This window comes from Melopsittacus undulatus, chromosome 3 (assembly GCF_012275295.1).
Source record: "Melopsittacus undulatus isolate bMelUnd1 chromosome 3, bMelUnd1.mat.Z, whole genome shotgun sequence".
NCBI classification, from domain to species: domain Eukaryota; kingdom Metazoa; phylum Chordata; class Aves; order Psittaciformes; family Psittaculidae; genus Melopsittacus; species Melopsittacus undulatus.
In genome coordinates, this window is record NC_047529.1 from 79262742 (window position 1) to 79284979 (window position 22238).

The 22238-nt window shown below is 40.6% G+C and overlaps 1 protein-coding gene across 1 annotated transcript; it reads left to right on the top strand.

The window, feature by feature from the left end:
- Window positions 1-64: 64 nt before the first annotated feature.
- RMND1 (required for meiotic nuclear division 1 homolog) lies at window positions 65-21957 on the top strand. Its single transcript, XM_034060421.1, has 12 exons — window positions 65-149; window positions 2960-3477; window positions 8146-8254; window positions 11128-11203; window positions 11565-11604; window positions 15010-15110; window positions 16289-16395; window positions 18469-18533; window positions 19374-19450; window positions 20557-20677; window positions 21416-21532; window positions 21779-21957. Exons 2-12 carry the CDS (start codon window positions 2974-2976, stop codon window positions 21809-21811), a joined length of 1350 nt encoding a protein of 449 aa, XP_033916312.1. The 5' UTR covers window positions 65-149; window positions 2960-2973; the 3' UTR covers window positions 21812-21957.
- The last annotated feature ends 281 nt before the right edge of the window (window positions 21958-22238 follow it).

The window sequence follows — 22238 nt, forward strand, 5'->3', positions numbered from 1 at the left end:
GTTATTGGTGAGCCAGCCGCGCCCGCCGCGCGGCACGGAGACGGACGGGCGGGCGGGGCCTGGCGGCCCGCGCGCCCTGGCGGAGCTCGGCGGGCGGTGGGCGGGGCCGCGGGCTCGCGCGGCGGAGAGCGGCTCGCCCCCTCCCCCAGGTCAGTGTTGGCGCGCGGCGGGAACCGCCTCGCCCCTCCCGCGGCGGCGGCGGCGGGCGGGAGCGCGCCGCGGGAGGAACACAGGGGGAGGGGGAAGGGCGGGACGGCGGCGGTGCGGCTGCCTCTGACGAGTCCCCGCCGCCGGTCCCGGCCGCCATGGGGCCCTGGGCAGGGGGAGGGCGCTCTGGGGCCCCTGCTGAGACACTACCCCCCTGCCCTGGCCGGCGACGGCTGCTCGGCCGCCCGGGGCTAGGCCTGCCGCAGCGCCTGGGGGAGGATGTGGGCCACTCGGCCCGGCCTCAGCCACTCTGTCCACGACCCCGATCGTGCCGCGAGTGGGGGGCTCTGCTTCCTCTCGCGGGCACGATCGTGGGCTGAGGGGGGTGAAGCAGGTCCAGGGGCGAGAAAGAGCCCTGCTCGTGGTGGGGGGAGATTTCCTGCCCCGTCGCTTCCTCCGCCCCAGACTGCTACTGCCAGTGTAGGCAAGGTGCCGGGCCGCGCTCTGCGCTCCCCCCCCCCCCCCGTAGTTTGGTACTGCGGGGCCGCACCGCTAAGCGCCTCTCAGCGATGGGGCGGCTGCGGCGGCAGCCGAGTGTTGTGGAAAAGGGGGCCGGGCCCCCCCCTTGGGGGCGCTCGGCCTGGCTGCGGTACCTCACCTCGGCCCCTAGGGGCGCCCGTCAGCCGCCTGCGGGCCTGGCTGCCGCCTAGGGCGGGGGCGGTGCCGGCCTCGCTCTTCCTGCGGAGGCGGGGCGTGGTCTCCTTCTCCTGATTGGCTTCCTGGCGGCCTGCTTCCCGCCCCGGCAGGCAACCAATGGGAGCCCGCTGCTCCCCTCCCCCCGTGCATACGGGAGGGGGCGTTGTCGGCCGTGGGGGCAGGGCGGCAGTTGCGGCCGTTGTTCACCGGGGGTTATGGGGGCTGGGAAGGAGTAGGGTGAGGCCCGGGCCTACTGCTGCTTCGGGGATTGCAGTGCCGCAGTGGGGGAGCTGGACCGGGCCGGTCTGCGCTGGTTTGCGTCTTCCCGTCAGCGGAGCAGGCCCGGCTTCTCCATACGTCTTGTGGGCTTCCGGCTGGCAAGGCAACGGGTGTGAATAAAGTGTGTTCTGTGTAGGAGAGACGTTGGAAGATAAAGTGCTGTTTTTCTCCTGCTGCTTGGAGACAGCTGCCTTGCTCTGGTAGCTTTTTATCCTGCATATCTCATTGGTTGCTTTTTCCTGCACTTCCTAGCTAGGTACCTCAGCTGCTATAAATCTGGTGGTCAGGCTCCCCAGTGGAATTTAGTCCAGATGATCAGTGCTTCCTGTAACTTACTATAAGCTTGTGCGGTTGAAAAGTCACCCCTGGGATCACTGTGATTCAGACCAAGGTGTTGTTGGCTAGGAAAGCACGGGCTCACCTGGTATTTGTGAGTCTCTATTAGGTACTCCTGAGATGTCTCCCCTTGTCCTGGGTCTCCACCATCCTGGGTTGCATTTGCTGAGTTTTTCAGATCTCCTGATTATCTGGTGGTAACAGGCCTATAGGAACAACAGAGTGCCTTCTGGGCATAGTCTTCTGGGTCCCCTTTTCAATACAGGACAAGTTTGAAATGAAAATCATTAGTTTAGTAAGTATGCAAATACTAGGTTCAGAAATTGGGTAGAAACCTGTTACTTATTCTGTGGTAACCTAAAGGTGTTTTCGGTGGTCCCCCCCACGACTTTGTTTTCTCCTTTTAAGAATTGTGACCCTTTCACCATTACATGAGTACTCTCATTAAGTTATGTCAGGATGGGGTTTGGTTTTGTTTTTTTGCATGTTGTGTGCGTATTGTGCTAGTATCTAGGCATCCTTGTCAGGATGGAGGTTATGTTGCAGTCAGCACACAACTATTTGTTCTTAAAAGAAAATGCTTGATTGAGCTATTACGGTAAATGTATTGGTATTAAAGACCCTTCTTCACACAGTTTTTGAAAAATAATCCGAAATTGGCGTTTTCTTCAAACTGTACAGCTTAATTTCTCATATAAATTGCTAAAGATGGATTTTATGTTGCAAGGGAAATGTTCTTGGTTAATAAAAGCAGATGGGGCAGGGACTTGACACTGCAGTTTTTTCAGTGAGACACACCCACTGAGGTGAATACTTCTGAAGTTTATTTGATCAGCTCTTGCAACATAGCATAACTATAATAAGCTTCCTTCGCCTGGAATAACAGAATAAGGACTCTATCGGGTTTCTGTCAGCACGGGTAGAGCTGCAAGCAGGCCTTGCAGGCCCTGTGGCACCAGTGAGTACCTGCTGTAGTCGAGAGAGACGAACGGAGCTGGATCCATGCTTGGCTGTTTGTGATACAGCAGATTGAGCTGGTGCTCAGTGTAAGAGTATTCACGGGTGACATTCCCATGCAACTGCATAGTAATCTAATTGTTTTTATTATGTGTAAAATAATGATTCACAGAGTCTGATGTCGTCTTTGAGGTGTGTGCTTGCTCATGAGTAATTTCATCAGTGGGGTTACTGAGGGTACAGACTGCTACACAGAATGAGCAACAGAAGGAAAAGATGCCTGCTTACGTACTGACATAGCAACCCATTCTACTTTTTCACCATGTGTTGCGAGCACACGGATCAGTAATGTGTTTTGGTCTTAATTACAGTATTTCCATAGCACTGAAAAGAAGGACATTTAATCCCAGGAGTGTTTATGTGCTTATGAGTACTAACACATGAAGTATGAGTGGAGGGGTCTTACCTTTTAGATAAGGGGAAAATACTATTATTTCTTTACAAAGCACTGGTGGATGATTTTGTTTCTTTGTTTTAAATACAGTTCTGAGTGAAGCAATGAGACTGAAAATTCCAAATCTTCAAGCTAGATCTTTCCACACTTTAACAACAATACACCGATGCCAAAGCTTTAATAAAACTGGATGTCTGCTATTAAAGCTGAATAATGAAGTTAACAGAACATCTGACAGAAGAGCAAAGTCTTGGGATTTGTATGCACTGAAAACTGCATTCCCTTGTTTGACAAGTCGATGTGTGCAAGTCAAGAATTGGCAGCTGCTCCAGGGAAATGTATCGGCTTTGGGAAAAAATGCTTACTTTCGGAGTGGGGAGGGTTTTTTTCCATCCTGGAAACATTTTGGTGTGGCGATGATGGAAAACTACAAGCTCAGTACAGAGCATATTACAAAGCTAAGGAACATATCATCAAGATTTTACACAGTTGTATCAGCTGGCAAAATTATTCCAAAACACAGTAGCCAGCCAGTTAAGAGGCCACCGAAGGCACCAAGGACTAAGCAGCCATCCAGAGCTAACCAGCCACTACTGTCAGACATGCAGGTAAGAGATAAGGTTTACAGTCTGTACAACATTAAGGGAACTTCATCGGTTTAATTTAGATTCAGATTTGGGTTTAGATTAACATGTTAATGAAATGAATATGTTTGTCTGGGAGGAAGATTTCATTATTTACCCTATCTGCAAACAGAAACAAGCTTGATACAAGTTAACATGTCTGGTATTTTGAAGATAAAATGGAGATTATTAGCAATGTGTAAACAAAAGTGGGGGGGGAGATAAGTGGTTATTAATGTGGAAATACGAAATCCATTAAAAATAATTTTAACCAGTGCTCTCACATTATATTCAATATTGAGAAACAAAGTTATCTTTCGGAATAATTTAACTTTCCCTAGGTATCCTTGCTTGTCTGGTTCTGCCCAGTTTTAAGGCCTCACTCAAACAATGCAAGATGAAAATGAATAGTACAAGGTTTATATTCAGATTAAGTTTCAGATAGGAAATGGAATGGCAAATGTAGGCAGTGTTACTTGAGGAAGATTATTCCATGTGGAGAAATAACACCTTGATCTCCAGGCTCCAAGGTCTGTAGAGTAACTGCAGCAACAAACTGTTTTGGATAGAATGAGATATGGTTAAGTGGAACAGTGCATACCTGTGGCAGTTTTTCCTTAAGATAGTTCTTTACAATCCTCAATATTATCCAAGGCAGGCCTTAAGAATACTTGAATATAAGATGTCAAAGGAAAATCCTGCTATCAGAAGTGTTACTGTTCTCTTCAAGCTACAACAACTGAGTTCCAGGATGTTGTTAATAAAATTTTGTTACAGATGAAACTGAAACAAGTCTTGTGCTTTCAGAAATAGCTTCAGGGATGCAAATGTGTCCATTACGTGATCCACTGAATGTGAGTGCAGAAGTTTTAATGCTTGCCTTCTTGTCATCTAAGCTTCTGTTTAATATTTTGTATGGTGAGCAGGAGTATGCTTTAATGTAAGATAAAGACTCCATTCAAGAAAAGTTAGCTCCTGTTTGTATTTTCCCATTGCTTTGAAAAAAGAAAGTGAAGAGTATGAGTCCTGAAATACCATGCAGTGTTTCAAGATTTCTATTAATGCTATGATAACTACATTCAGGCATTGCAGCTTTTTGTTGTTGGGTGAAGTGACCTTTTTTTTTTTAGATTTGTGAGGCTTTTAAATGGCAGTACAGAACATAAACAGTTTCTTTGACATTTTCATACATATTGTATGCAAGTAATATACATTGCTATTTTTACTTTCTTCCAATGTGAAGAAATGGAGAAAATACTGCCTGACATACTGAAATAATAATATATATTCTAAGAAAGCTTCCACATGGCAAAATGCTGTGCCAGAAATGACATAAACTCAGACCTAACAAAAATATTTGCTGTTTTTTAATAAACCCCATGTGGTTTTGTCAGATATACAGCCCCATGTACAGGAATCCAGGCTGTCACCTTGACTGCAGGCTGATGGTACTTGGGAATAAGAATGGGTTTTTACCTGTTTGTGTATAGAAAAACAGCTGAAAGATGCTGCTGGTTTCTGCAAGATGACTGATAGAACTAGTGCAAATGGAGAATCCTTAGGGCATTTTTAGTGCACTGTTGGTTTTCTCTAAATCCTGGTGTCACAAAACATACTGCTGCCTTCCCGCGTCTGTGTGGAGGCAACCAAGGGCCCTTGGGTAACACAGGCCCTATTACCAAGGCTGTTACCTCAGGGCAAGCTGCTGCCTCTTTTTCCTGCTCTGCTTCTTGAGACATTAGCTCTGGGCCCACTCCTAAGTTTCTCAGTTAGTTGAACCCCGGGGATCTCTGGTATTTTCTGCCTGTGAGGGCGTTGCAGGTGACACCTTTCTTTTGCAGAACACTGTGAATGAGCTCCTTCCCACCCCTCCCCAGCACTGGTCTTGGTATGGTGTTTACAGGCAGAGTGCTGAGCAACAGCAGTGATAAATGGTTGTAAGACCAGTTTTTCAGGATAGATGGAGGAGTCACTTGAAAGCAGTTAAGTGATTTAGTCAGTCTGTCAGTTAGTGGTACCACTACTCAGTTAATTTCTTAAAGTCTGATGGCGTGAAAAACCTCTGAGCTAATTTTTAATGCTATAGCCACATAGTATAGAAAAAGCTTGAAATTCAACTAAAGATGTAGTTTTTACTACACTTAGGATAAAGATTGATTCCTATGGTGATAGGAAGATTTAATTTCATCCTACAGGTTTTCTTTCTTAAAAATTTCTGTATGCTTGAAGTGGAAGGGATGGGCTGAGGAGGATTATTACAGTTGTTGGTGATGTGGAAAGTGAGTTGTTGAGGTACTTAAGGATGGCTGCTCCTAGGTTGTGGTGCTCTGAACAGAATCTCAGTGAAGCCCCAGCTGTTGGCAGAATGGAGGAGGATGGTGAGTAGCTGGAGTTTCTTTCTAGCACCAGTTCAGATCTTGTGCTCCAGGCTTGTTTTGGTTGTTTGATTTTTTTTTTTACTTTTTTTTGAAGTTTTCAGGTGAAAGTGACATAGCAGAAGGCATAGCATTAATTAGCCAGTTAATGTGCCAGATCACTCACTGTAGACTCTTTGGCTGTATCTCCACCAACTGTCATGGGAGCTTAGACATTTAGAGTGCCTATGGACACATATATTTTAGGCATCTTAATCCCCGATTACACGCAATCCAAATATTCTCCATCTAACAAGATTTTAGTAAAAACTTCCATGAAACAGTACATTGTTAAAAGAACCGAACTACTGCATATCCAAAATGCTATTTCAAGTACGTAGTCTTAGTAGGAACCTTCTGGTTCTAACTAAATGTAAAGTCTTTACATCAAAACTAAATTGCAGCAGTAAGGCAGAAAGTCTGTCCTGTAGTGCATCTGCCCTGAAATGAACAGTAGCACAAGTAGTAAACTGTGGGAAGCATGGAGCAGGATAGAGGTTTTCGGATAATATCTTAGCTAGAAGAGTTTGCTCCCTTAACTCCCGAGTTTAATGGCAGAGCATGTATACTTCTAATAACCAGAATTTTTTGGAAGAATTTGAAATATACAATTTGCCTTGCCATTTTAGGGATTGAGAATGGATTATACAGATGAAAATGTGATAATGCAACTTTAAAAGGTAGAGTAGCAAAGGAACTGAAAACAGTGTTCTGTTAACTCGGCCTCATAGCACAGTCACAGAAATAGGCCTGCAAAATTGCTCACTGAATATTGTAATTACTTTTAAAGTTTATTTTTTATTAGTGATCAGTGAATTAAGATGATGTGTAAGGAAAGCTTTGGAAGTGATAACAGAATGTTAGCATTGAAGAACAGAAGTTAAACTTGTCTGGTCATGATTCTGATGACTGATAACAGACCCTCCAAGGAGTGCCTTGCTGTTTGATAATGTATGATTGCTGTGAGAACATAATTTGGATTTTAAGTTGAAGTGTATTATCGTTATAAATGCTTGCAGATGGGTACAGTTCTTTTGTTCATTTGTTGTTAGTTACATCCTGATTTGTATTAGTTACAAAAAGCTGGGAAATGACTGATCCACAATGAGACACACTGCTTTCTGGATATCTTATACTGCATTGTACTAAAAAACATTATCATGAGACATACATGCTATCAGAACAAATGAATCCACTTAAAATGAGTAGTAGAATTTGTGAATTGGTTTACTGTGACCTGTTTGATTAATCAAGAAAATCTTTATACAGTTGACTTTCTTATTCTCACCATGCCTGAGTCAGTGTAGTCATTGTTTTGAATATGGCATTTTAGTTGTTTAAGATGGTGGATATTGAGACAAACTCTGTCTGTTGTGTCTGGTTTGACTGTGGTGTCAGTTGAAATCATGTTGTTTAGCACAAGATTCAGCTCGGGGTGACACTGTAGATCTGCAGCACCTACAGCTGGCCCAGATCTGTTGCTTTCTGTGCTGCAGTGTTGCAGTGGCTCATTATCTCAACAGTAAGCTCTTATCTCAACAGTGAGCTTTGTGCCTGAAATCATAGAACCATAGAATAGTTAGGGTTGGAAAGGACTTTAAGATCATTTAGTTCCAACCCCTGTGCCATGGGCAAGGACAGCTCACCTCACACTAAACCATGTCACCCAAGGCTCTGTCCAACCTGGCCTTGAGCACTGCCAGGGATGGAGCATTCACAGCTTCCTTGGGCAACCCATTCCAGTGCCACACCACCCTTACAGTAAAGAACATGATGTTTGCTTGATAAGCAGGCTGTGATAGTTAACTCCATTTATCTTTAAAATATAGATGCTAAAGCTGGTATTGGGGGTGTCTTGTTTTTGATTTCAGTGGTCAGATGAGTATGTCATAAACTGTAGGATGGGAGAGCAGTAGCAAGTGTATCTCTACTGTTGAAGCATTTGATCGGCATACAGGGAGGAAGGGTTCGCTTTGTGGTTCTATCACAAAGTTTTTTGGTGCTGCTTTCTCATGTCACCTGGTTTGATCTCAGTCTGTGATTTGCTTTTCCACTTAACAGGGAGCGAGTAATCTAGTTAGTGCTTCTACACCAGATTGACAACATGGCAATGATGTTGTAGAAAAGAGTGAATGAATGAAAAATGTCACTCTCATGATACATTTGAGGCAAACAGTTGTCTTTATGAACATCTTGCTTCAGCCTTGCCCTAACTCAAATCTCTGTTCCTTTGGCACAGAATCTGATGCAGTGCACAGCCTTTGCAACAGCAGATGAATATCATCTTGGTAATCTGTGTCATGACCTGACTTCACATGGATATGTTGAAATAACAAGTTTGCCTAGAGGTAGATTTTTGAAACATATTAAAGCAATGTTTTACCTTGGGAAATGAAATACGGGTGAGGTAGATAATTTTTATAACTTGATGTATACTTATTCTCGTAGTCCCCTGGAATATATCATACTGCCTATAAAATACTGCTTTGCTTAAACATTCCATTCACCTAAAAAAAAAGGCCCCGCAACTAAACTTTTCAGAGTAGACTATAACAAGCATTTGCTGTTAACCTATGATAAGTTTACACTAAAAGTAGTGAAAAATTAGATGCAGGAAAAATAAATACAGAAATTTTCTAATACAAAGAATTTCCATAAAAATTCAGTAACTGAAAAAATCTGAAAGTTTATTTTAATTAATCTTTCAGTAATGTGATACCATAGTGCCTCAGCTGTCAAAATGATTTTATGATTTGAAGTGTTGCATCTTCTTTCCATACCCACACTTCTCTTAATGTAAAAATCACTGAGGGGTGGAGAGGAAGGCATGCAAGAGAGAATCTTGCTGACTTAAGTGAAATGAAAAAGGTATGTGCATAAATGCTTAATTCTAGTAGAGAGAATGCAGTTGATACCTGTTTTAGTTATTATTATTTGGTCAAATATATCCTAGCAATTGTTGATTGCTGCTTCGCTTAGCTATGTGTCAGGAAAAAAATTGGCTCTGGTTTCCATACGGGGTATCTCTGAAGACTTGGGAAGGTATGGCTTAGAAATAGCTGAAGTATACTACAAGAGAAAAACAAATGGAGCTTTTTATAGCTGAAGGAACCTTATGCCCTAGAGCAGCTGTGGTTTTCGTATGATGGCAGTAGAGTGTCTTTTTTTTTTTTTTCTTAGAATGACCAGTGGATGAAGCTAAGGAAATGACAGTGCTTATGGGCATTTCAGTAGAGGTTATCAAATATCTGGCTGCCTGTCAAACACTTAATAATCCAAGTGCAGTAATTCTCCAGTGGGTCTTGCTCAAAATCAAGATTTACTCATGATCATCCTGCGCACAGAGACAGGGTGCTTTAGATTCTGGGCTTTGTCTTTCTTTGTAGTTTCATTTTATTAAAACCAGCACTAGTTTCACAGTTTTGGGATAGAAACTTTCTATGATCCCAGCAAGACTGGGAATTAACCATAAGGCTGTTGCTGATATTTTACCTTGAGAGTGGGGGGGTTTGCCAGTTCTTTGATTTCTTTATGGTGTGTTTCTGACTCCTTACAATAGACTCTTCATTTATAGAAAGTTTGGAGGAAGTAATGATGACAGGATGGTGGATTGTGCCAGCAGATTGGTTGTGTTGTAGTGGTTGGCTTGTGCATGTAGCAATGATTGGTTACCAACTCAAACACTGAATCTTGGAAAATCAAAAAACACTAGCACATAGAAATCTAAATCAGCAATTATGGTGTGGATTTGTTGCTTTGCATTGTTCTTCCTAAGCATGAGTATTTTTTTTAAGCTTTTAAATTATATTTTAGAGGCAAGTCCTCTACCTCCACTTACAATGGACGAGATTTTCTCCAGTTGTGTTATGTTTTGTCTGGGGTGGATAAAGAAAGATAAGGGTGCTATCTGAAAAGTCAGATAAGAAAATGCAGAGAAATATTTCTTCCATGGTGACTCAAACTTCACAGCCAGAACTTGCTCTAGTGATTCATCAAATCACGTGTTTCTAACTGGAATAGCAAGTGAAAGGAAAGTTACAGGGTTCATACAGACCAATTGTGTGATCTCAATTCAGGTATTAGCAAAAGTATATCTGATATGTAGTCATCTCTCTCTGCTGCCTTAGTCCACCTGGCCTCTGTGGCAGTAAGTCAAAATGTGGAATTTGTATACAGGTTGAACTTAATGCCTTGTTGTTTGTCTTGTGGTCTTTCTGCAGAGGATTTGAACTTACTACGGCTTAGCTGTTAGGCCCTGCAAATTTTTCTTTGCAGAGTCTCACTTTATAATAGAGGTGGGGGGGGTTGCTGGTCTTGTTCCCAGTAGTTCTGCAACAAGGTCAGTCATGCTGAAAAGTAACCTTTTCTGTCAAAACAACATCAGGATTTCTAAAATGTTATCTATATAAGCAAGTAAGCAGATATATAGAGGAAAAAAAAAGATCCTGTTTTGAGAACCTAGCATCCACAGTTTGTAAGTTTTGGGGCATTCTACTTATACTAGCTCAAGTCTAGTTCTTTGTAAGAAATGCCAGTTGGCAGTTGGAGTACCACAGGTGCATTTTTTGGAGCTTCTTTTTCAGTTTAATGCAACAAAAAAAATCCAGTTTGTACTCTTGTCACTGTTCTGCAATGCACGTCAGAAGTGTGGTAAATGAGGGTGGCTGGAAGGTTTGTTTCAAAAGCATGCTTCTGAACTGAAGGAAGATGCAGGTGTACCCTCTCCTGGCCTTGGGGTATGTTCTTTCAAGTTTCTGACTGTCAAAGCAAAGTCAGCACAATTTGAGTGCAGATTAGTCCCTTACTGTATAGAAAAAAGAAAGCTCTTCCGGGTAAGCAGATTTGAATGGTAATTTCTCTGCAGCTGTGGGCAACTTTGATAGTTGCTTGTCTGCTTCTGTATTCTGTTACTGGTTATTTACTATGCCCTGCATCAGTTTTCCCTTAAGTCTTGTTCTTCAGAACTCTTGCATTTCATTAACTAAATATTCCAGTAAACTTCAGCATAGCAGCTGAGTCTCTCTGGAGCCTGGCACTTCAGAGCAACAATGTAGTTTAATACTATAGTTTGCTGGCAAGTATTTCCATCAGAAAAATAAAATATGGGACTGACTGTGTGGCTGATGTGTTGGCATGTAACTGTTAAGCTGGAATGATATGCTTGTAGCTATCATGTTTAGAAGTTTGACCAATTATTTTTTTTCCATTTATTTCAAACTAGATGCTGCAAACGTTTTGGTGATGGGCACTGAGAAATCTGCAAAAGATGATGATCCTGGCATGATTTTTTTCTTCAGGTAAGCTATAAATCACACCCAAAACTTTTATTAAAGTTTTATTAATAGCAGTGATGTGAAAGAAGTAGTGTAGCTTGCTAGATCATTGCATAATAGTACCTCGTGAAACTCAAGGAATAACTGTCCTATCAGAATGATTAAAAAAAAAATCAGAATTGTCTAACTGGTTGAAAGATGACTTACCTCCTCATGCGTTTTGTTAAAGTGTGATTCAAAAGCAACTATTAGGTAGTTTTTGTGAAGGTAGTATTAAGTTTCTTGATTCACAGTGTCAAAAATTGCCAACTGTACAACTTGAGTGTTGCACTGAAATTGATTTAAAACAGCATAATTACAGCTCAGTTTTTCCTTGAATTCACAGGGAAGGGGCTGTTGTGTTTTGGAATGTGGAAGAGAAAAGTGTAAGTAAAGCAAAACTGTTAAAACACCATAAGCAGATGTTTTGTCAGTCCCACCAAAGTCAGCAAGGTTGGGCTTTGTTTGGGAGCTTGGATCTCTCCACAAAGGACAGATTCTTCTCCTGTTGAGTGCAGGTACTTGCCTGCTGCTGCCTCACCTTGCCTGTTGCCGATATGTCACCTTTGAAACTTGACTTTATGTACAAAATGAGCAAATACACGTGTAACATAGAAAGTGAGTAACATTTTCTACTCAAGGCAAAAAATCTGAAACTTTAATCTGGTGAGACTGACAAGAAGAAAATTCTTGCAGCTGTACATGTCAAAGAAGTTGATGAGAAAAATAAGCCTGTGAATGGTTGTTTGAGACACAGTAATGTAACAGAAAATGTCTTAGAAGAAAAAGATCATTATATTTTGTTAGATTTAACTCAAAAGTATTCAAAACTTAACATTTGGTTAACTTTGAAAGAGTCAGAATTTGTAAGGAACTTCTTAATACTGTTTCTACCAGTTAGCAATTTTCCTGAAGGAGGATTTGTATTGGTTGATGTAGTTGTTAAAATATGTTGATACTGAAATGACATATTCCTTACCATAATCTGTCACTCTTTGTTGAGCAAAGGGGGTATGGCACAGGCATATCTATTTTTATGAGCATATTTATAGTCAGTTGCTTTTTTTTAATACATAGATTTTTATTACTGTGGTTAAATAAAGCTGGATTCTAGATACAGAGTATGTTAAATTAAATGGTGGATTAAACAGATGATACTGAGATGTACAGAAGTTCACAGGAGGATTTTCATTAAGGTAAACAAAAACACAGGGCAGTTGTTTCCAGATGCAAACAATTGCTGGATTCAAGTTCACTTTTTTCTGTTTCAGACCTGAAATGTTCCTGATTGCCTGTCTGGTTTTGGGGGTTTCAGTGTATTAGCTGGTCTACCAAAAATACTAGTTCTCCCTTCAAACCTTACCTGTAGCACGCTTAGGATGCTATGGTTGTAACTATGCTACTGATTTATAGGTATTACTGAAGACTAGCTGACTAACTCCTGTTGTTTTTATAACTTGGGCACCTCTACCCACACAGTACTCTAAAATCTGTTTGCTGTATGTGCTTAAGTACCTTTGAAAATTTGATACCATGTTTTTCTTATCAGTACTAGTAACTTTAGTTGATCCTTTGCTATCTTTATTTATAAAAGAACTGCCTCTCTCTGCTTATGAAATCCTAGTCAAAACTTGAACTTCCAAACAGCTTGCTCAGATAGAGCAGTTATTTTAATCTACGTGTTTTAATGAACTGAAACAAACAAAAAAAACCCCACCAGCACCAAACCAAACTGGTCTGGTCTATAGAACGAAACCGAAAGTAATTTGGTAAAACACGACATAGAGAATTACTGTGAATGGACAAAACTGCTTTTTAAAAGATACTCCAGAACTGCTATTAAGAGAAGAAAAATTTTGAAACAGACACTGAACAGAAGGAACAGTAAATACAGACTGATCATGAATAGAAATTTAAAATGTAAAACAGTTTTCACGTACCTGAGGAGGGAGGCTGTGCAACAGCTTCCCCACAAAAAAATAGCAAGAGCAAAAGCAAGGCTAGCTTTGAGGTGCAGTTTTATCTGTTTGTTTGGGTTTTTTTTTTAACAGGAAATTGTGTGATGCATTTGCCTGTAATAGCAGGAGTTTGCATTTAGTGAGTCCTGAAGTTCTCATTAAATGTACTGTGTCATAGCTAGTCCCTTCTGTAAAATAAGGCTGGGCCTCACATCACTTGGTGGAAGCCTTTGTATTATTCCATCTAGCTAAAAGAAAGCTGCCACTGAAATACAGTTTGTCATTATCCAGAGCAATGGAAGAACTTTGGAAGTGTGCATGTTACAAGAGGTATGAATTTTAGAGAGTCAGTTATGGTCTGAAAAGCTTTGTTAAATCTTGCTGTGTACTGGTCCTGGGAAGCCTGAGCTGGTTGTAGTTCTGAAGCCTATTAGTAGCATAATTATTACTGTATTAGTAATGACTTCACAAAGCTGGATCCAAATGAACACGCTTGTGGAGCCGGGCGTGCTGCATTATGGATTGGCTGTTAACTCTGACATTGTTTCAGTGGGGTTTGCATTGCTGAACTGTCCCCGGACACAGCATAGCTGGTTGGCCAAGCTGACCAGCCACACAGCACACACTTCTTGCTTAAAAAATGACTATAATTTTTCATACCTTTTTTTTACCACAAGATTTGGAATATGTGGCAGTACTGGTCATGCGAATGCTAACAGGATTATAGGAACAAGCAGTTAGAGCTGTAGGGTTGGAGTTTTTTAGTGAAAAATGGTATGTCTTACATAGATTAAGAAAAAAAGAAAATCCCTCTTGCAGGTGATCCAACAGATTTTTTTAGAATAGTTAGCCTGAAACCAGGCTTCATGAACAGTTTACTAGCATACAGTTCTGCACTAACAGATTAACTATTATCTGTTATTTTGAAGAGAGTGGTTTAAGTATGATTCAGTAGAAGATTCATCTCTTTAAATTATTTAGATATCAAAAGTTTGTGGTGGTTTTGTTTGGGGTTTGTGTTGGGGTTTTTTTTGTTGGCTGTCATGTAGCTAAATGCCTTTTAAGGTGAATGCTTTTTTTAGTTCAGAATTTGTTCTAATTGCAGAATGATTTTTATGAGGGGAGCCTTGTAGCTCATGAAAGGAACAAGGATGAGGGTTCCTAAGTCAGATATTGGAGAAGAAAGCTTTGTGAGAGAAAAGGGCTCTTTCTTCCTGCATCAGGTTTTAGTGTGCTTGAGAATAAAATGACAGTGAAATTATTCATGCAAGTAAAGCTGTGTATTTAACTGTTTGTTAAAATGTGGGCAGCTGAAACAATTCTTACAGATTTCTGTAGGGGTAAAGGATGTCTATAATATTTCTTTTGTTTCAGCAATCTCTGGTAGTTGAAACAAAACTGTTGACTTTAGCAGCAAACTAGTAATTTTGATGGAAACAGACACCTGAAGTACTTGTCCTAAAGATTCATTCCCGCACTCAAACACATGCCAGAATCTTGTACAGCTTGTTGTTACAATGCACACGTTGTCTTTACTGCTGCTGTGGTTAATCTTTACCCTGTTTTATATATGTGGGCATTAAATGAAATTTTAATCTTCACAGATTCCTTGCAGTTGTTCATAGCCACAAATTATTCCATGTGGCTACTGATAGCTTCAGAGGTGAATGGTGTCAATAATCACTTTGTTACTTAGCAAACCAATTCGTCATTATTTAAATAACTTCAGCATGAAAGTTGTATTCATGAACCTATTGTATGGGAGATCTTTGTAGAGTGATAGTATCCTGCATAGTGACTGTTCCTCTGTGTGTGCAATTGTCTTTTGCTTAGATGAAGAGTGTCATGCAAGTGCTAGAACAGCATGAAATTCAGCCATATGAAGTTGCACTGGTCCACTGGGAGAATGAAGAGATCAACTATAGAATAGGAGAGTGAGTAATCTTTAGGCACTCTATATAGAAGCTGATAGACACCTGAAACAAAACCAAATGGAAGCAGCTAGTAAAAATATACTTTCTTTACTCTTTTTTCTAATTAGTGAAATAAGGAGAAAACAGTAAATCTAAATTGATATTTTTTCTGTACTGCTAAAATCGCCATAGTAAGTGTGTTCTTCAGCAATCCCAAACAGAAACTGTGTTCCTCACATTAAAAAACAGATAGACATTACTGAGACAAGTCTGATCTTAAGGAGTATTCCCTACGTAAGTTTCCTTAGTGCCCTGTAGGTTCCTTTACAAAAATGTAATTATGCACATATGTCACTTCCTAGGAAAGCTGTAACTTGAATACTGTGGAACGATAACCTGGCAAGTTGTCTTACCTTGTTAAATAGTATTTTTTCATCTTGGGGAGCAAATGATCTCTACAGAAAATTTCTCAATGTAAATTGTTGTATAAATCATCTGTAACTTTTCAACAGCACCAAAAAACAATTCCTAGACAGGACACTGTAACACTAGGAGCCGAGCTAATGAGGTTGAGCTTATTTAAGGTAATCTGATTAAGAGGACAAGTTTTTGTTTGGTTTGCTTTTTCTTTTTCCTGGTCATTTAAAAATTGCAGATGCTATCCAGCTGTATAATTTGTGATTCCTGACGTATTCCCTTGTGGTTTTGCAAGTTTCATAGTGAGATTGACATGATAAATTGAATGACTCCTACACTCTTTTCGTTGCTCCTGACCCCACTGTACAATAGAGGCTTCAGGGAAAGTAACATCATAGCAGGGAGGGAGGGAGGTTGGTAAAAGTGATAGAAGAAAACGAAAGCAAGCACAGAGATAGTACAGGAGATGGAGAACAGGAGAGAGGCCAGCATCCCACTTACTCTGATTGATTTGTGTGTATGTAGTAATATTGTAATCATAGCTTGCTGCAGTTTCATTTAAACCTAGAAAATTTGATCATAATATTAGAGGAACTAATCTTCAGTGATTTGTTTCTGTAACTGTCAGGTTGAACATGAGTAAAATGCAAGGATGGGGTTAATATACATGTAGAAGGGGCATGCTTTATATAAATAACCAAGCTTTCTTGCATTGACTGTTCTTAAAATGCTCCTTTGCTGGTGGCTTAGTCAGTAAAGGTGCTTCATTCCTGTTTTAACAGAGGGCAGTCAAAGCTTCATAAAGGAGAAATCTTGTTAAATTCTGAGCTGGATAGTGATGAAGTTGTTCTGCAGAAATTCGCTTTTTCAAATGCCCTTTGTCTTTCTGGTAAGTTAATGCTGTTTGTCGTATCAGCCTATGTTATAGATTTTGTGAAATGTTGTCGTAAGTGGGACTTGTACAGTGGCTGTATCTCGTTTAGGCAAACTGTAAAGGTTGATAGCGCTTCAGTGGGAGGATTCATTTTCAAAGCCTTTTTTTCAAAGCTTTACCTTGTTTTCTGTAAATGGGAATGCATTCATTCAGTGTTAATTGTCTTCAAGTTGAACAAGGCACATTAAGAAACATATGTTGCAAAAGAGACACATTCTGCTGAGCATCCTGTTCCCCACCCTTGACAGCTAATTCCAGGATGGCAACAAGTGCAGAGTCCAGTATTAGAAAGCTGTCAGTAAACTTAGGTAATTCATCCTGACATCATATCCTCTAGCAGAAAAAGATAGATGCCAGCTAAAGAAGTCATGTAGAGCAGTGATTCCCAGCTGGGAGGTGTACCAGTATCAGGGCTGTGGACCAGAGTCACAGATAATGTGTTCCAGGTGTACTGGCCATGGCAGGAGGCAGTGGGAGGCACTGGGAAGGAGTCAGGCTCAACAGTGGGCCTGCTGCTTCAGGAAGTACACCTCTCTGCTGCTTCAGACCTCAGATGAGGTAGGATGTCATAGTAGAAGCTGACAGCAGGAAGCCTGTCCTCAAAAAGACCTTTAAGGAAGGCTGGTTTCTCTACCCCTACTTTTAGGGTCCTAAATGTAGGTTCCTGTAGTATTGGTGGAAGTGCACCTTTAAACAGAAGAGATACCAAGAAAGAGAATGTGTGTTTTTTGAAATGATACACCATTTGATCAAGGAGTACAGCATAACTACATAGTTCGTGACGGTCAAAGGAAGAGCAATTGAGAAAGCGCCTTTTGTTCGCTACAGTTTTCCTTTTCATAAAGCACTGTGTGGAACAGTAGTGCCACATATAATGGAGCAAGCAATTTATTCCCAGGAGGTAATTGGTACCGATTTATGTTAGAGACATGCACATCATAAAGGAAAACAGTTCAATAATGTTCAATAAAATGAAGGATGCAAGTATAGTCCAGGTCAGATTTGTGACACAGCAGGAATCAACCTCTGTGAAATAACCAGTGATAGCTGAAATGCCTGTTGGCTTTTTTTTCAGGGGTTAAATTAGATGTCATTTAAGTCACTGACTTGGAGTAGGCCTCTGTATTCAGAAGATGAGTGTGGAAAATGTTTGGCATTGGATTTACTGTCAGTGACCTGACTAGATGACACCACTGATTACTACCATGAAAGAGTTCATTTTGACAATTAAATCTTCCCTAATTTCTGCTGAGTGAGTAGGGTTCATTTTTTATCTGTTTCCACTTTGTTCTTGTCGGGAAATCTGCAGACTAAAGAACAAAGGCCTGAGTTATATCATCTTCCTGTAGAAACGTCTTTCCAGGCTCAAGCTGGAGCTTGAGATAGAATTTGTGTTGCCATTGCCTGTGCTGAACAGCTTCCACAGAAGAGAATTTGCATCTTCACTGAACAGTATATTCACCTATAACCAAAATGGGAGATTGCTTAAGTTGGAATTTAGCTTTAACAAGTACAGGTAGTGTGTCTGTACAACCTAACTGTGGTTTGAATATGCTGCACCAAGTACTGGACACATGGAGCATGAGAGTTCTGCAGGACACTAGAAAAGCAGTGATTTTGCATTTCTGCAGATCAGAAACTTGCAGACTCTGATCAAGTCAGCTGGGCTCCAGTGTGACTCATTATCTTGAACCTCCTTTGAATTTAGTTTGCAAAGACTTCCTAAATACAGTGGAGCACTTAAACACCAACTTTTGAGCTGGAAACTCCCCAGGATCTGAACTGATGATTTGGAGAAGAGACTTGCCCTCAGGGTGGTTCCTTGTGCAGAGCTATGTCAGTGCCCAGCCTCGACTTGTCCATAGGCTTATGAACATTGATCATATAATACTAATGGTAACTTGTTGCAAATGCATTGATACATATAAACAGTGCCTGGAAGCAGCACATTGGCAGATTTAAGGTTATGATTACTTGAAGGCATATATACCACTCACAGTGTTCTTATTTGTCACCTCTGTGTTGCAGTAAAGCTGGCTATTTGGGAATCATTATTGGATAACTTTGTGGAATCCATCCAGTCAATTCCTGAGGTGAGGTCCTGTTTATACCCCTCCCTTTTCTCCTATGCTTTTTAAAAGATCAGTCCAGATGCAGCTGAGGATATGGAAAAAGTAACTGAATGCTGAACATGTTTGATGGTAAAGCCATCAATGTGGAGAAGCTCAGAACACCTCCAAAGTGGTGGGACAAGAAACCATCTCAGTCTTTGAAGTGCTGGGAGTGGGGTTCTGCATTGGAATAATGTTTCCCATGTTATGCTGCTGTTGAATGTGTATATGTGACAGGACAAGTAGCATTTAAAAACCTGGCCAAACACCATGTGTGGCAGTTTGGGCTAAAAATAACATGCTTTAACTGGAATGTAATAGAGAGTTTGAGTGAATTACTTAAATCACAGTTTTTTTGTGAGAATAACTGAAGTACAAAGCATGTAGAAATAAGATTTGTAGGGTTCAACAGAGAAAACAGCATCTTTTTTATTATTTGAAGGAAATAAATGGTAATACATTGTTTGTTGTAAGGAAAAGGCTAACGGTGAAAGAATGTTGTCATTACTTAAAAATAACAGTAGTAGGAAGAAAAAACAAAGTATCTCTTGTTCAGGAAATCATTCATAGAAAATGCGTCAGAATTTTGTTATAGATACTGATGACAGTGATGTATTGGAAAACCTGGATGAACAGTTGCATGGTGATATGCTTAAACAGCTAGGTAAGCAAAGTACTAAGCAAACAAAACTTAGATGTTAGTAAGTACAATACACATTCAGATTCTAATTCATATCCATACTTCAGGCTGTAAAACACCACAACAGTTAACTACTAGTACATGCTACTTGATCAAGCAGTGAAAAACTTGTTACTTTGCAGATACTGAAGTCACGACGGAAGGTAAAACTGTCTCATGCAGATGTAATGCAAAAAATTGGAGAACTTTTTGCTTTAAGGTAACTTTTTTTGTTACCCCCAAGACATTGGTTTACACAGAACTTAATTTTTAACTTGTGCATGATACAAAGATGAGAATACACACTAGACACAGGGTCTGGGAGTGGATTCCTTCAACCCTGTTTTGGCTAGAGATGTGCGTGCTGTTCGTGTTAGAGGACCCACTACAGCTGTAGATGGGCAGTATTTAAGTGTATTGTAAATGTCCAAATTCCACACCCTTTCCCTTCCCTGGGTCTAGCAGCACCTGTCTCATCACCAGTAACTTTAGTGTATACTAGAGTATGCAAAGGATACCAGGAGATAGAAGTGTTAACTACAGCCTAGAGTTAGTAAAATTCTTCTGTGAGTTCTGTTCTTCTTTTGACTTAATCAGAAACCACTGTTACAAGAATGTAAAAGTTGCGATTCCCCCCCCCCCCCCAGTGACATTTGGCCATTGAGAATACAGAGCATTACAAGCTGTTTAAAAAAAACTTCAAACTTGGTGAAGAAATATTGCCTATTAAAAAAGCAATCCCTATTTTAAACATTGGGGTTTATATCCTTACTTGAAGGATTAGTGAAGTAATGAGCAGTGGTGGTCTAAGTGTCCAAAGATTTATGTGAGCAGTAGGTTGAGGGTGGGAGGCTTTAGCTTTTGGCCTTTATAATGTTGAGACACTAGCCTGGTTCTGAAGGGTGAGCCATGCCCACATGTCCAGCATGCAGTACCAGGCACACTTAAGAGTTCTGAGGTATGAGCTGTTAACTTGTTCATATAGTGTAACTCATTCATATACTACCTCAGCTTCAACACAGTCAAGGACTTTGCTGCAGAGATCAAAAGTTAAGGAAGGTGACCAGCTGAGGACACAGTATTGCCATAAAGCAAAAGTCATTTGTGCTCAGAACTGTTACCCAGTAGTGTTCTCAGAAGTTTCAGGAGATGTAGCTAATTGTAAACAGTGACAATTGTATTTTTTACTATGAAAGGAGATTTTTTTCACAATTTACTTAAAATTACAGGAAATTTTCCCTGTTTTTTTTAATTGTTACGTAAATATTTGCTCCTGTACTTACCAAAGAGAAGTTTGAACTGCTGTAGTACTCATTTGTTTTTTAGGCACCGTATAAATCTGAGTTCAGACCTACTAATAACACCCGACTTCTACTGGGACAGAGAAAAACTTGAAGAACTTTATGACAAGACGTGCCAGTTCCTCAACATTAATCGCAGAGTTAAGGTAGGTATCTTACTGGTATAAGAATTTTCCATGCTCAGATCAGCTGTCTCCAGCTCAGCAGGGTTACATACTGCTCCTGAATGTGTTTTAATTGCAGAAACTGGATAAAGAAAAACAGGATCCTGTGCACTGTCCCTTTTTCCATGTGTTCATAAACCACCCACTTAAGGTTAACAGTACTGCCTTATGTGAATTGACTGCCTATTTCCTGAGCCACTAAATTAGGCTTTAAGTAGTTACGAGATTTAATTCTTCTTCTGAAATGTGTGCAAGAAAACAAAAAAATTTGAGATGTGATGTGTTCTTTTTACTGATACAATCATCCAGGTCAGTTTGATGGGTGACAAGATGCTTACTGCTGAACCAGAAGAAGCAACACAAAAACTGCCCCTTCTGCTGGTTCAGCAGTTTTAAATATTTAGTTACTTTTGAGGCATTCCAGTAGCTGCATCTTCTTTTGCTTGTGCCTGTTCTCTGAGCAGGTATCATCTAGAAGCAGTTTAATGCCTGCAGATGCATATCTAAATTCCTGTTATTTTTGTGAACCTATAGAAACAACATATTGAAACCTCTGTTGCTTGTGTACATTGCCTTCAGGGCTATTATTTCACAGAAGAGTGTCAACATCCTTTTAGTTCCGTTCAGTAAGCCCTTCTGTGGACTGTGTTCCTCTATTTAGTGATCTCATTCCAGTTACAGAATACAGGTTTGCTATGTATTTGCAATCTCTTTATGCAGGTAATGAATGAGAAGCTTCAGCACTGCATGGAGCTGACAGACCTGATGCGAAATCACCTGAATGAAAAGCACACTCTGCGCCTCGAGTGGATGATAGTGATACTCATCACCATAGAGGTTGGTGGGGCTCTTTTCCACTATCACACTGAATACGTAATAACAAGTGTAGTTTGTGTATTTTGAGAATGAATATTACTTTATTGATGTAATGCACTATACTGTACAGTAGGATTGGTCTTCAGTTCTTCGCAAGGCACTTTTGAATTGCAGCTATAGTTGTTTTCAGATTATCTTGTTTCCTGTGTAAGCTGTTTTAAGAATTATTAAATAAAACCTCATGTTCATGTGTTTGCTATTCCACAGGTTCTGTTTGAACTCGCAAGGGTAGTTTTCTGATGACAGAAGAAACTCAAGAAGAAAACTGACAAACTTATATGGCCCAGAAAATGACTGCCTATGGTATCCTTCTGGAAAACAGTGGAATCATGTCTCTTGATTGATACGTACATCTTCTACTCAAATAAAAAAAAAACATAATAATAATAAATCAGTTTGTGAATGTTGTTCCCAGCTGCTGTGCTAGCACTGTTAGAGAAGTCTGAATCTGTGAGTAGGCCCAAATGTATGCAGGGGTGGTGCAGGAGAGATTTAGCTTTGTCTTCTTAATAAGCAAGGACAGAACGATGGATCCCTTCTGTGCTGATTGTACTGATCTGGTGAAGGACTCTACTGCCTTGTCCCTGGACAGTTAAAAAGATGCTCGGTACTTTGCTCCTTCATGGATTTCTAAGTTTTCCCAGCTCCTTCTTCAGTAGCCATGACT

What these genes read in the sequence shown, in the direction of transcription:
- RMND1 (XM_034060421.1), top strand. Translation starts at nt 2,974, where the DNA reads ATGAGACTGAAAATTCCAAATCTTCAAGCTAGATCTTTCCACACTTTA. An exon ending in CACTACTGTCAGACATGCAG is followed by an intron (nt 3,478 to 8,145) that starts GTAAGAGATAAG and finishes CCTTTGGCACAG; the next exon opens with AATCTGATGCAGTGCACAGC. An exon ending in GGAATGTGGAAGAGAAAAGT is followed by an intron (nt 11,605 to 15,009) that starts GTAAGTAAAGCA and finishes TCTTTTGCTTAG; the next exon opens with ATGAAGAGTGTCATGCAAGT.